The sequence below is a fragment of the Triticum aestivum genome, chromosome 2A (assembly GCF_018294505.1).
Source record: "Triticum aestivum cultivar Chinese Spring chromosome 2A, IWGSC CS RefSeq v2.1, whole genome shotgun sequence".
Lineage (NCBI taxonomy): Eukaryota > Viridiplantae > Streptophyta > Magnoliopsida > Poales > Poaceae > Triticum > Triticum aestivum.
The window spans coordinates 616,598,161-616,613,375 of NC_057797.1; the positions used below are offsets into that span (position 1 = coordinate 616,598,161).

The window sequence follows — 15,215 nt, forward strand, 5'->3', positions numbered from 1 at the left end:
GTGCGACCGCGGCGGTAAAATTCGGAAACCATCGTGCAACTAGTTTAAGCAACGGCGTCTGGTCGTCGTAGCGATCGACGGACGGACGGGAGAAACCATGCAAGTGTGGTCACCGACATGAACAGACCGGATCTTGTACATGGTCCAAGCCCGCGCCATACGCATCGTACGTATCATGGTATGCTTGTCGTTCTCGGTGACTCGGTGTGCTTGCAATGGGCGCCACCGCTTGGACGGCGGACCGGGACCTACCCATGCATGCATGCATGCACGCAACGACTCATCGGCTCTTGTGCTTGCCGGCAGCTACGACACGCTGCAGCAACCGACTATTAGATCGTGCGACTATGCAAAGTAAAGCGAGGGAATGGCCTAGATCATCTCGAGGCACCCACAGTAAAACATCAAGGAACCTTTATGCTGGTTGACCGACTGGGAATAGTACAATAATCTTGACGGATCATCAAACTTTTTTCTTGACTATAGTAAAACAATTCTCGTTGAATGAGCTTAGTTAAGATGATTAGGAGGGTGCTTGGATACGTTTTAGTCCCATGACTAAAAGTAGTGGGACTAAAACTTGTTAGCCTCACCCATGCTTGAATTCAAATACTAAAGAGACTAAAATCAAGTTATTGAGCATTTATTATCCTCCAAACCCTTCAATCCAGAACTCGCATGTGTTAAAGGAGAGACATTAAATGATGAGAGAGAGGACTAATACATATTTTAATAGGTTTTCTATGACTAAAAAATTTTAGCCTCAAGACTAGTCCTAGTCTCTTTTTAGTCAGGGGTGCTTGAAACTTTAGCCTCTAAAAGAGACTATTTTTAATAGTCCCTTGGATCCAAGCACCCTCTAGGTTCTTTATGGTGGAATTGGAGCAATGAGGGTTTAAATCCTAAACTTGGCACTGGTGCTACTCCCTCCATTCCAAAATATAGTGCGCCCGCGCTTCCCGAGGTCGAACTTTGACCATAAATTTAACGTACGAGACTGACTGCGGCGGGAGAAAAGGTTACATAATTAAAAACTTCTTTCGAATACGAATTCACTGATATAATTTTTGCTCCCGCCGCAATCGGTCTTGATAGTTAAATTTACGGTCAAAGTTGAAGCACGGGGATAGAGAAAGCACTACATTGTGGAATGGAGGAAGTATTATTCTTCTGGATTTATTTTAGACTTTTCAACGATGTTCGTTCAGTGGATGAAGACGTTTCCACCGACTACGTAATCTCCCAATGGTGCAAATACTTGCCTCACCACATCACTTTAACGCTTTGTAGTAACCGGACCCTAGACAGTTTTCATGAAGGTGACCGTTAGGAAAAACCACCAAAAAAGAATAACCTGTTGTTTGACCGTCAAACCGACACACAAATCTTTATTTTACTGTCGTCCAATGTTCTACGAGGATCACTGTCCATCGAAGATGCACCCATTTGTGGTGTTTCCATAGCCAGCAAGCAGTGAGGATGATGATGGAGGAGAGTCCCTTACGTTGTGCCGGTGTGTGTGTGTGGTGGGTGGGTGGGGGGGGGGGGGCGACCATGAGGTGGCCCATCACTCGGCGAAGATCATAGCGGGCGCCAGCAAATTGGACGTGAAGCGGCACCAAGACAGCACCTCGTGCCATACGTGGCAGGGAAAGGAGCATCCAACTAGCAAGTGTTGGAAGTCCTTGGGGGGCTGATCATACATGGCACAAACAACCTCACGGGGAAGACCTCGACGGCCAGGCGGTAGGCTGTCCAACATTTATCCTGGATAGCGAGCCATACGAAGACTTATACATGGATGGGTGCCCTATCAGGAAAGGTTTCACTGCTGGTAGTGGTACCTATACCAATCGGAGAAAATCCATTGCTCTTGTCAGCAGGAGTGACAATTGGTCAGACTATAGTTATTGCCTAATAAGCAATTTTTCTCTTCTTTTGTACATATAGGATCCTCAATCACAATACTGGGTAGTTTTAGCATCGATTTTGATATAATTATTTCTAGTTGCTCGAGATATACCAAAATGGTCTTCTTTTCAAAAACAATTTAATTGAAAGCATGTTGTGTCACTAACCGGTTCCGACAGAGTAAAACTTATCACAACCACCTCCATGACAGGGCAACAAAACAATCTCAACACTATTAGGCACGATGGTCATGATGGTGAGTAACTTAGACTGGTAATGTGCATATCTTATTACCACTTTCACAGTGGGTAGTGTTGTATGTGTGATAACATAGACATTTATTTATTACTTTGTACAATCATTTTTCATTTGGAAGTGATATCTGATGGTAACATAGTAAGTTACTCCACTTGTTTGTCTTCTCTTTAATTACTTGCGACATTATCTTTTTATTTTTGTCTATGTGGCATGCATGTTACTAACCATGCTACTCCTAACATGAGTATTCTAAGCCTAACCGTGCCTTAGATTTGTGAAACACCATCATAAAGAATAGCCTTACAAAAGTAAAGCAACACTTATTACTGTTTTCTTATAAAACAATCACTCCTCCTCTACCGAAACAAAACTAACTAGTAGACTGCCAAGCACCAACTTCCTACCCTCAGCAAGAAGTCACCCGGCAAGTCGAAGGACCGTTGGTGTCAGCCTTTTCTCCTACTAATGATTTCATCTGCAACCCCATCATCAACGTTCAACTTAAGATTTAAATTTTTAACAAAGTCCACTGATACATTTTGACCGCTACTTTCAATATATCCGGGGCCTCTATCATAAATTCTAGCTGGGATATAAGTTTATGTTAGAGGCCATGCTTCTTCTTTCTTCATCGCGTCCTAGCCGTCGTGGTCTGACTTGATGCTTCCACCAACGACAACAATCTCTGCAACAGTCTGCATCCTCCTTCACCTTCGTCCATCGATCTTCGTTCATCGACGGCCTCATCAGCGACTATGCCTTTATGGACTCGCTGATCCTTGTCTGGTCATGGATTCCTACTGTGGAGCTGCTCGTCTGATGATGCACATTCACTGTTTGCCGGAATGCCTCAATAAAGCGCGCGTGGTGGCGGCAAACAATGAGTCAATGATGAACATCATCCATGATGGAAGCGGCTACGAAGACAAGCAAGCCGATGATTCACGGCCGGAGCAAGAGTCATAGTGATACACCAAGGAGGCGGACTTTGAGCCGGACGGCCACTGGCCATGGGCGCTGTCCCAAAGAAGAAGAGGGGAACCACGAGCTAGCTAGCAAAGGAAGACAAGGGCATGATCCATAATCACTATATGAACTCACTAGCCCATCGATGGTACATAATTCAAGAGGCCGCTAACAAGCTTTGCGTCTCATACAAACAAGTGCAAACCCACTGTCCAAGTGGCGCGTCATTCCTCGAGCTCGTAATATTTAGCTTGTTTCTCTATGTGTTGGTCATTTGATTGATTTACTCAATGTTGTAACTTGTTGACCATGTCCTTTTCTTCCTTTGATAGCCCACACGAGCGTGCACATTGTAGCACAAGACGACAGAGAAGAAGCACTTTGTATTTTGGCATTGTTGGACGAAGTTGAACGTGCAAAGCAAGTGGCTTGACACCATTTCCAACTCCCTAAAGACCGCCGTGGTCAATGAAGATAAAGGTGGTGATCCAACAAAAGAAGGGCATGCTCCGGACACCCATGTGCCTATGAACCGTGGGAGAAAGTGGGAGGTGGGGAAAGAGAAGCGGGAAGGGATGGCGGCCAAGATGATGGAGAAGTTCAAGATCATCGTGGTAAAAAGGAAGGAAGCAAAGAAGGACACAAAGGCGGAGAGGTTCGACATGTTCATGGACATGCAAAATAACATGTTCAAACTCGAGAAGACAAAGATTGCTATCAAGGCCGAAGCCGAGGCATGAAAGATGCTATTCGTGAAGGCAGCGAACTTGAATCTCAATGCGAGAAAGAGTTCCATGCTAGCATGCACAAACACTTTTACTCAAAACGATGATGAAAAGGAGGCTGAAACTTGAGGTCTTTGGAACTGACAACTAAACTGGGTTTTTTAGATCGATGGACGTATAAAACTCGATGAACATCACGTGCTTTTGTTGGTAACTATTTAAATGAGTGGTTAAATTGTTGTTCATCTTAATTTGTCAAATGGAAGAGGCCGGACAAGGACGAATGTTTGATGACTCTGACATTATAGGACTTGGTTGAATGGCGTATTTTGGTCCGAACATTGTCCGCCGGGTGTACTGGGAGAGTGGGGTTTGGGTTGAAGATGCTCTAAGTAGAGACACGGGCATCACATATGACGACCTATAGATTTATTGGTTTTGCTATTCCTCATGTGGCTGAATTTTTTGCATGCGTCAGCCACTTTTTTGGGGCGTGTCAGACCTCACCGGAGAAGAAGAATCCTTTTAGGAGGAAGCAGCAGCCCAATGATCTATTTTAACGGACCCATTATCTATCTTACGAGTGGGGTGCAGGGGATGGCCGGAGTTGTTCATCGCTGATGCGGTGCTTAGAGGGATGGCCAGGACGATGACTAGTACGGCCGTGGTGGGAGGGCGGGGTGGCGATAGCCGCCGGTGGGGTGGAGGCCAACGGCTACGTGATGAAGAAGCTGGAGACTGAAGATGAACAGCGCCAGACCTATTTTCAACTGTTGGACGAAGATCGGACGGTGCAACTTTTTTCAGGGACCGTGTATGGATTATGTACACCCACGGTATGGTAGGGTGTGTACTTGCTTGGATCGTGGCGGGTGTTGAGAAATGTTGTCGAAGCTGGGCGTGCTGTGTTGTCGCCTTCGCAGTTGTACCCTTGCAGATTTAACACCACTTGAAAAGTAAGCAAACGTACACGAACACAATAAACCAAAGAGGGCTCGAGAAGTCTACGGCAAGCATCGGCAGACGTCCTGCCGTGTCCTGTCCTAGACTTCTACAGCTAGCTAGAGCAGTCAAATAAAAAACACTTGCCCTAGAGAACCCTGCCATCACCCACGTACAGTCGTACACACTGACGCGCACATTTGCTACACTGCACGGTACATATACGTACACACGCCACGGCAACACACGACATGGGACATGCACAGTCATGTGCACCACACACACACGTATGTACGTACGCGGACGCATGCATAGCGCGCTTCGTACGTTACGTTAGCTAGCTACGAAACCCCTAGCTTTGCTAGCTAGGCGAGCTACAAACAAACCTCTAGCTTAGCCTCACTGGAACTCGGCGAACAGGCCGTCCGCCTGCGGGTACAGCGAGAACCCGCCGTGGAACAGGCCCAGCTCCTCGGCCGCCATGTCCAGGAACACCTGGTACTCCTCCGCCGTCACGGCCGTCGTCACGTTGGACGCTGCCGACGAGTCGTCCCCGGGCGGGGGCAACGGTGCCGCTGCTGGCTGCGCCGACCCTTCGCGCGGCGCCGAGCCCGCCGACTTGCGGCGGAATGTGTCCCCGACCTCGGAGTTCCAGAGGCGCAGGAAGACGTCGGACGGCGCGTCGGCCCCGTGCTCGCCCCCGGCCGCGGCGGTGGAGGAGGAGGAGGAGGCGGTCACGCTGGTGGTCGCGGCGGAGGTGGAGAGCATGGAGAGGCGCGCCTCGGCCTCGAGGCGGGCGGTCTCCCACTGGGCCGTGTGACGCGCGGCGAGGCAGCCGGCGCCGACAGACGCGCCCGGGCTGGCCAGGGCGGGGTGCTGCTCGCCGACGAGCGCCGCCTGGCGGAGCTGCTTCTTGAGGTTGGTGTTCCAGTAGTTCTTGATCTCGTTGTCCGTCCGGCCGGGCAGCTGCGCCGCGATCATGGACCACCTGGTTGAGAAGAGAAGATCGAGCACCACGATAGAACGGCGTCAGAGCGTCGGCTTTGGATGCACATGGTCAGCGAGACGCAGATGGCTTAATAAATGGCATCGTTCGTCGATCATTCAATCAGCATCCTCATCCAGTACGTGCAAAGATACGCACGTACGTACGTACGTACTATACTGTAGTAGCACGAAATGTGTTAATGGTAGTAGGAGTAGGAGGAGCACTGACTTGTTGCCGACGATGGCGTGGAGCTGGAGGATGGACTTGTGCTCCTCGGCGGTGAAGGGCCCGCGCTTGATGTCCGGCCGGAGGTAGTTCGTCCACCGCAGCCGGCAGCTCTTGCCGCACCGGTTCAGCCCTGCAAGCACGCGCCTCAGCAAAATCGCCCAAGGAAATCATGCCTTCGCTTCGCTACACGATTTCAAAGGAGGGAGAAAACTAAGAGCGATGCATGCATGGGGATGGCTGTTGGCCGGCACGTACCGGCGAGCTTGGGGAGCATGCGCCAGTTGCCGGGGGCGTTGGCCTGGACGTAGTCGACGAGGAGCTTGTCCTCCTCCGGCGTCCAGGGCCCTTTCTTCAGCCCCTGCCTGCTCTCGCAGCAGGGCGTCCTCCCCATGGCGCCGGCGCACCACCAGCACCGACGAAATGTACACGCTCACCGCCGACCAGATCCTCGACGTATCCACCACCGGAGTAGGAGAAGTGGCAGGCAGCGAGAGTGAGCCTGGGCGGTTGGCGACACAGACAGGGAGAGCAGCAAGACGGGACGTGGGCAATCAATGCGGGGGCGGATTTATAGGCCGGGGGGGGGGGGTGCCGGAGGGTCATAAATGCCCCGGATTTTCACCTGCTGCTGCGAACAACGAGAGTGGGGGGGAAAGGGGCGTCGATAATAAGTGGTGGAGCTGACGGGCAGAGGGAGGGCGCCGCATTGAAGACGCATGATGCGCTGCGTTCTTTCTTGCAAGTACACGCACGAGAGGGCCAGGGGGAATTCAATGCCTTGGGTAGGGGACGACCCGTTGTCTGCTGTTGCACGACGTGCTACAACTGCGCCACTGCAGCAGAGGGCAGTGCAGTGCAGTGCGCGTTCTCAACTGGACGACCTGTGTAGTAGGAGTGGAGTGGAGTGGTAAAAATCAACTCGCGATCTATAGTCATCAGAAAGAAAGAAAGAAAGAAAGAATCAACTCGCGATCACTCCGCTTTGATCGCGAGTGACACGTCTTGCCCAGGAATCAACTCGCGACCTGTAATTTCAGAAATGTGCCGCGCTGACACGTCTTGCCCATGTGTCATATCCTAATGTAGTATGGTGGGCATGTCAGGCTTGGGTTTCTTGCTCGCGTGGCATCATTCATAGTCGCCCTCCGTTTTTTCAAGATGCTACTAGGTCGATAGAATAAATTTAGCCTGAAAATTGACTTTGGCTCCGTATTTAGTGAAAATAGTTTTTTAAATAAAAAGAAAAAAATACTAATACCAGGGCAGGAATAGACTAACCAGTAAAAATACTTTTTTTGACTTTTTTTTTTGACTGACCACATATTTTGGTCAGTCGATTTGCTCATGGGCTACAGCCCGTTATCTATACAGCCCAGCCCTCCCCTCTCTCTTTTTTGTTTTTATGCGTTTCTCCTTTTTTTTTATTAGTTAGTTCTTGTTTCATATAGCAGGTACTTTTGGGATGTTGGGTAAGTGTAAATGTATACACACAAATACTACGCAACCTGTGCGAAAATTACACTATTATATGATCTATAAAGCTAAGTTGTGTACAAGTTTTATTTACTTTCTTTTTAAATTATCCTTCTTCTTAAGATTAATACCAATGCCACCAATTCATTTTTCCTTATAAAAATTGATAATTAACTTATTCTATTTCTTCTTTAAGGTTAGTATGAATTCCAATAATTCATTTCTTCTTACAATTTTTTCTTCAAAAATTCCACAATTATATGCTTATTCTTACATATTTTGAAAAACACATTTTTCTGTATATTGTCTGCAAAAACTTTCATTATTTGTTTTATTATTTAAATTTTTGTTTTCTTAAAAGGTAATACAATACAACCAATTCATTCTTCCATAGAAAGCCCCATTATTCTGATTTTGGTTTAGTTTATATTTTATTTTCTTTCTTCTTAAAGGTTAGTACCAATATAAGTAATTCGTTTTTCCATATTTTTATTTTAATTTAGTCTAGTTATTATTTATTTTATTTCTTCTTTAAGGGTAATAGAAATGTAACTAGTTCGTTCCTTCTTAGGAAATTCTTTTTCGTGAAAATTCCACTATCATATTCTTGCATATTTTAAAAAAGCTCACTTTTTTGTTTATTGTGCACAAAAATTGCCATTGTTTGTTTTTTTATAAAAAAAATCTTCTTAAAGGATCGTAACAATGCCACTAATTCATTCTTCCTTATAAAACTTCATTAATTCTATTTTCTTGTAGTTTTTATTCCATTTTCTTTGTTCTATAAGGGTAATGTCAAAGCCACTAATTTATTACTCTCTCATTTCCGGTTTATAGGGCTTACTACCTCTCTCTCAGTTACAGGGCGTGCGCGTACCCCTAGGTCGTTAATTTGACCAACTTAATACAAGTCATATATTATAAAAAATATACCAATATAAACTTCAGATGCTCTATTTTCAAACCTTATAATTTTTGTGTTATATAGTTTATATTAAGGTGATAAAATTGGCAACCTAGGTATACGCATAGGACTTATAAACGAAACGGAGGTAGTATCTCAAAATTTTAGTTTTTCCATTTTATAAGGCTCAATTTGATTATTCCCCATCACATGTTCAGACTTCAAGGTGCATTAAATCATTGCATGCAAGTATTAAGAGAAAACTGACCAATGCATGCATTTTATGCATGCATGCATTGCAATTAATGCATTCGTAAACATAATTTTTTGAGGAAAACAAAAGCATTAATTGGAAGCTTTTGCAAACTACAAAAAATATTCCACCACTCATCATCTATCTTGGTTGGTGAGATTTTTGAATTGAGCCTTATAAACCGGAAAGGAGGGAGTATTTCTTAGAAAACTTCATTATTTGATTTTGATTTAGTTTTATTTCAGTTTCTTTCTTATTTAAGGGTAATACCAATGTCACTAACTCATTCATTCTTAAGAATCCTCCTTTTAAAAGAAAACTACAGTATATGCTTATTTTTGCATATTATATAAAAGCACAATTTCTGTGTAAATTGTGTGCAAATTTTGTCATTATGTTTTTCTTATTTCCTTTTCTTTTGACCTAAAGTGTATTACAAATGCCACTAATTCATTCTTTTCTCGAAACTTCACTAATTTGATATTTTTATTTCATTTATTTCTTCTTAAATTGTAATAACAAAACACTAATCCATTTTTTCTTAGAAAACTTCATTATTATGTTTTTGATTTAGTTTTTATTTCAGTGTCTTTATTATTTAATGGCAACCAATGCCACTAGTTCATTTCTTCTTAGGAAACTTCTTCTTTTTGTAAAAATCCGACTGTTATTAGTTTATTCTTGCATGTTATAAAATGTGCAATTTATATGTAAATTTTGTTATTTTTTATTTTGTTTTTCTTAAAGGGTAATGCCAAAGCCACTAATTCATTTCTCTTAGAAACTTCATTACTTTGTTATTTATTTATTTATTTTTCTATTTTCTTTTTCCTTAAAGGGTAATAACAATGCCACTAATTCATTCTTCCTTAGAAAACTTTATTTTTTGATTTAGTTTTAGTTTTTCTTTCATTTTCTTTCTTCCATAAGGGTAATGCCAATTTTGCCACTAATTAATGTGTACTTAGGAAAATTCTTTTTTGGAAAAAATTCCACTATTATATGCTTATTCTTGCGTATTACCAAAAAAGCCAATTTGTGTGTAAATTGTGTACAAATTTTGTCATTATTTGTTTTAGTGTTTTCATTTTCTTTCTGCTTAAACGGTAATACCAATGCCACTAACTCATTCTTCCTTAGAAAACCTCATTACTTTGTTTATGTTGTTGTTTCATTTTATTTTATTTTTTCTTTAAGGGTGCCACTTATTCTTTTCATTTTAGGAAACTTCCTTTTTAGAAATTTATTCTTGCATATTAAAAACAATGCAATTTATGCCTAACTGTGAGCATATTTTTTCATTGTTCATTTCAAATTGTTTCCTAAAGGGTAATACCAATGTCACTAATTGATTCTTGGTTAGAAACTTCATTGTTTTTATTTTTTTTATTTTCTTCATATAAAAACTACATGAATGCCTACACCTTTACTCATTATCCTCATGCGAAGATTAAATAAACACCAACTTCATGTCTTCATATATGTACACATACCTCGTATCGTAATTAAGCTTTAGTGGATCTATCGAGCAAAACTTACACATAAGATATATTTATGAAGTTCAACACTTGTGTGTACTGCTATAACTAGCTAGCTTGTGCTCTCTGGCGAGGCAGGCTAGTACGTACATGTGCCCCTTGGTCAAAGAAAAATAGTGACTGGCAGAAATTCCAAATTCATCATTTCTTAGAAAACTACATTTTTTTTGTTTTTCTTTATTGTTTTTTTGTTCATTTGTTTTTGTTTTTGTCTTTGTCTTATGATGTATCAGATCAGTTTATGTTATGTTTAGACCAAGCCTATATGTCTTCTGGGTTTCTGTTTTGTGGTTGCAAAGGATTGAATGTTGCTCTTAAATAAGTAAATGATCCAAAGAACATGTCATGCAAGTGCACACGTACGTGGGTGCTACTTGATGCATGTTATGGGCTAAGGGACGACTATTTATTTAGCCAAGCAGCGAAATAGTCAAACTCAATGTGACTATGCTGTATGGATGCACTTGCGAGCAGTGGCGGAGCTAGCCGAAAAACTCTGAGAGGGCGAAACACAAATCATCAGTGTCTGAGGGGTTCAAATGCTAAAAATGTTCTAATCTAAGTCTCCTTACAAAAGATTCTTCAGAAATTGGTCAAAGGCTGGGGCAGCGCCCCCCCCCCTGCCCCCAACATAACACAAATCATCAGTGTCTGAGGGGGTCAAATGCTAAAAATGTTTTAATCTAAGTCTCCTTACAAAAGATTCTTCAGAAATTGGTCAAAGGCTGGGGCAGCGCCCCCCCCCCCTGCCCCCAACATAGCTCTGCCACTGCTCGCGAGGCCTGTACGTGGTTGGATGCAAACACCAAAACACTTTGAATACTACGCATTGGCTATGAAGGGCCGGTCGATTCACAACCATGCAATATGCTCATACCTGTCGTGTATCGATGGAGAGCAACCATCGCGTCCATCAATTTGATCCAGAAGAGAAAAAACCGACTAACCCCAATTGGTGCAAGTTAATTATGAGAGAAAATCGACTTGCCCAAATTATGTTTTCACACAACTTGTTCCAAGCCAGTCTCGGATAAAAAAAGTGCAAGAGTGACGGATGCAGCTATTCTGAACCCGGGGTCAGATGAGCCAGGGGTGAACAGTAAAATCGTTTTAAATAGAAAATGCTCAGATGAGCCCGGATATGAGCAGTAAAATCATTTTAAATAGTAGAAAACATAAAAAATCAAAATCAAAATTACTTGTGGTGCAAGCTGCTCAAGGGTGTGGTGCTTGTGTGAAATTTGGGGAAGTTTGGACATTGAAGGAGCTCGTGGGAAAAAAGACAATTTTCAGATGTCTGAGAAACTTTTGAAAACAACACTATTTGCATTTGAATTTGTCTCTTTTGCCGCGAGCTCTTCGAATGTCCAAACACCCTTAAATTTTGCATGGACATCACGCGTTGGAGCATCTTAGGCAATCCATTTTCTAGCCACAATTTACTCTTCCCGTACATCCAACCATTGGTTTTGTTATGAGATCCTCTGTTATACCATTAGAAAAAATAATTATGAGACGTTCTTTCAGCTCAACCCCCACACGAGCTACTCATCTAGGGTTTCCCCCTCTCCTGCCAGCGCCACCACCGATCTGTCTTGTCTCCTACGGCCCTACAATAGAGGTGCGGTGGATCCCAACCCTTGCCGATGGGGGGGCTTCTGGTTCATTTTTCCAGTGTTCTTTTGAGTTTGTTTAGGTCTTCTGTCAGGAAGACAAGACGACGACGATGACTCCCTGAAGTTAGAATAAGATTCTCCTGCCTAGCCCTTGTTCTAACAATGCATCTAGCACCATCGGATGGCGCGTGGAGGTTTGTCTCCGTCGAATTTCACGGAATTCGGTCGACATTTGTTTTCGATGGATCCAATTGGATTCGGTCTTCATTCGTCTGTGTTCATATCTCCTCAGGTTGGATTCTTTTGATCTATGTGTTTCTTTATTGGTGACAGTTGTTGTTTTGGTGCATTGGTCTTATTGGGCCTTAGCACGACAACTTTCCAACTGTCTACTACAATAAGGTTTGCCCGGCTCCGGTGGAAGAGGGGCAATGACGGTGGCAATGCCGCCGGCTCGCTCCAGTGCTTGTAGTCGTCTCTAGGTGGTCTACGGATCTGGCTGTAATTTTTACTTTTGATGTTCTTTGTATTATTTTGACAGATGATGAATAGATCGGAAGTTCTTGTGGCAAAAAAATCCAGTGTTATAGCCCAAAGTAAATCATGCAGGGTTCATGTTCTTTACCCCTTTGTCCCAACTGCCCAAACAAGACCTCGACAGTTAAGGAACTCTCTGAACCTACCCAAAGACATCCCTGCAATCGTCTCTGCAGCAGACCATGATGCAGATCAAATGCAGCAAACCGAAACACCTCTCGTGAAAGAACGGCACAGTTCCTTTCAACATCCCGTTTGACCTGTCCACCATTTTTCCTTCCTTCTTGAGACAGGAAAGGGCGGGCCGGGGCGGGTCAAACGCAGTGTTCACCGAACAAGAGAGGGAGATGTGTCTCGCACTCTGATGGGAACGAACAGTGACCCCGGATGCGGCTCGGATGGCCGAGCCCGGTTACGTCGCCGCTCCTGGCGATCATGCACAGTCCGCGCCAACGACGCAGGCAACAGCGCCAGTGATGGGCAGGACCGGTGGTTGATGAGAACACGTAAGCCAAGCCTGGCCGGGACGGGAGGAGGAAGGCAAGGCCAGGCCCGACGACACCGGAGGGTGGCCGCCATAAATGAGGGTGGCCGCTGCTGCTCTCGCACTAGTCGGTCCTCTGCCACACGGGCGCGGCCGGCTCGGATTTTGGCGCAGGCTGCGACGAGGGGTGCTCCAAAAAACACACTGGCAAGGGCAGGGCAGAGGTCCTGCGCTGGGACTGGGAGTGTGGGGGCGATCGAGCGTCGCAGAGGCAGACGCGGAGTGCTCATAAATGCGTCTGCGGTGGAGTGGCCAGGACGGCGAGCATTTGGCCGGCGTGAATCGTGATTGAACGGGGCGACGGGCAGGGACGGGATCGGTGGAGGCTTTTGTTTTGGGCTACGAGCCCCGTGATGAGACCCTCCGCGTCTCGTCTCCGTTTTGTCCCGTCGGCATCGGCGGGGCTGGCTCCGTCGTCGTCGGTCGCCGTGCACCGGCTTCGTGACCCGCGAGATCGGCGATGCAGCCCGTCCCGTCCTCGGCGGATGTCACGCGTGGGGTAGTAAATGAACAGGAAGCTCTTGTCTTTTCACCGCAGCTGGAGCCTGGAGGAGCTTGCTCGGGGAACGCTCCACTCGCCGTTTTGTATGGGTTGGGGGCGGAAAGACTGGCGCCGTTTGGGTGCATGGAATTCAGGTTAAGATTGAACCTCTTTCTTATTTTTTTACTACTCCTTAGAGAGAGAGAGAGAGGGAGAGAGAGAGAGAGAGAGAGAGAGAGTACCAGATCGCAGAGTGGTGTTTGCCAGTTAGCGAAACCGAGCACTTAAATAACGTGTTTAAGCCTAAGGTTGATGGCAGCATGGCCTCGGACGATAGAGCTACGACAACAGAAACACGAACGTGACTTGATCAAATCATGCATATCTCTCTAAGTACAAATGAAAAGAACTAATCAATCGATTAGTTTGCCGTCGCAGGCAGGCCTGCTAGGAACACGTTTTAGACTGCTTCCTCGTTGCTCACTTGGGAACTAGTGAAGAACAGTTCCTTCATACACACATGCTCCCCGACACAACAAATACAAATGCTCTTCGATCCTCCTTTTCTCCAATCGCTATATATAAGAGCCTCCTCCAACCCTTCGAGGCATCACCGTGCAGCAGCAGCAGCACAATCACTAGCACTTTCCCTAGAGATTAAGCACACCCGATTCAGTGAGAATCAGCGCTCGCTCGCGTTCAAATGGCGGCAAAGTTCTTCCTCCTTGCCCTTCTGGCTCTGTCGTTTTCCCGTGCCCGTGCCTCGGACCCGAGCCAGCTCCAGGATTTCTGTGTCGCTGACAGGACATCCCAAGGTATGTAACCACACATGCAACGCATGCGATACTTGTGTGGTGAAACGTTTGTGTTAATTATCGGTGCCAATGCATAGTTGTTAACTCTTTATAATCTTGTATATGTACGTGCAGTTTTTGTCAATGGATTTGCATGCAAGGACCCGAAGACTGCCGTGGTAGAAGACTTTCACTTCTCGGGCCTTCACATGGCCGGGAACGCGAGCAACAAGCAAGGCTCCGCTGTGACGGCGGTTAATGTGGCGCATATTGCTGGGCTCAACACTTTGGGCATCTCCTTGGCTCGGGTTGATTATGCTCAATATGGTCAAAACCCACCCCACATCCACCCCGTGCATCCGAGATTTTGACGGTGGTGGAAGGCTCGCTCTATGTTGGTTTCGTCACGTCAAACCCCGACAATAAGTTATTCTCAAAAGTTCTTAACAAAGGGGATGTTTTTGTGTTTCCGCAAGGGCTAATTCACTTTCAATACAACTGTGGAACCAAAGAAGCTATAGCCATTGCAGCGCTGAGCAGCAAGAACCCTGGAGTGATCACCATAGCCAATGCGGTGTTTGCATCCAAGCCCTCCATCTCAGATGATATCGTTGCCAAAGCCTTTCAGGTGGACAAGAAGATTGTTGAGCATATCCAAGCTCAATTCTAGACACACATCCGGTGATATGTTTATTTGACTCATTTGTCGTTTGATTAAAGATCATGTTTGTGTGTTTCCTTATAATGTATTTCCATTGTATGATTTATGTTAATCAAGCTTTTGTGGAAGAAAAGCAATTATGTACTCAATTGTCTTAATGATTATCATTTTGCTACTCTCCACTATCTTAAAAATATTATAAAGGGGAGTTTGTGGCCATCCTCGCCACAATGGTGATACTTCCCCTCCTTGATTTTCTTGCCCTAAGCAACCTTGGTTATGTAACATACGTTGAGATTATTTGTCCACCTTTTTCATGAGACAGACTTTTGGATTAATTGGTTGGAGTATGAATTGAATACTACATGCCCTGTCTCCTTTTATCAGGATTACACT

General features: G+C 45.0%; 1 protein-coding gene and 1 pseudogene across 1 annotated transcript; one reads left to right on the forward strand and one right to left on the reverse strand.

Annotated features, from left to right (window-relative positions):
* Positions 1 to 4,840: 4,840 nt before the first annotated feature.
* On the reverse strand, positions 4,841 to 6,567 carry LOC123189790 (transcription factor MYB17). The gene is made up of 3 exons (XM_044602285.1): positions 6,274 to 6,567; positions 6,019 to 6,148; positions 4,841 to 5,790 (listed from the first exon to the last, which is right to left on the reverse strand). Exons 1-3 carry the CDS (start codon positions 6,407 to 6,409, stop codon positions 5,202 to 5,204), a joined length of 855 nt encoding a protein of 284 aa, XP_044458220.1. The 5' UTR covers positions 6,410 to 6,567; the 3' UTR covers positions 4,841 to 5,201.
* A 7,500-nt stretch (positions 6,568 to 14,067) lies between these two features.
* On the forward strand, positions 14,068 to 14,828 carry LOC123189791 (putative germin-like protein 2-1; annotated as a pseudogene).
* Positions 14,829 to 15,215: the final 387 nt, after the last annotated feature.

Excerpts from the sequence above, each read along its gene's own strand:
- LOC123189790 (XM_044602285.1), bottom strand. The coding sequence starts at position 6,409 with ATGGGGAGGACGCCCTGCTGCGAGAGCAGGCAGGGGCTGAAGAAAGGG. Across the intron at positions 6,149-6,273 it reads CATGCTCCCCAAGCTCGCCG|GGCTGAACCGGTGCGGCAAG; the intron begins GTACGTGCCGGC and ends GCGTGCTTGCAG. Across the intron at positions 5,791-6,018 it reads CACGCCATCGTCGGCAACAA|GTGGTCCATGATCGCGGCGC; the intron begins GTCAGTGCTCCT and ends CTTCTCAACCAG.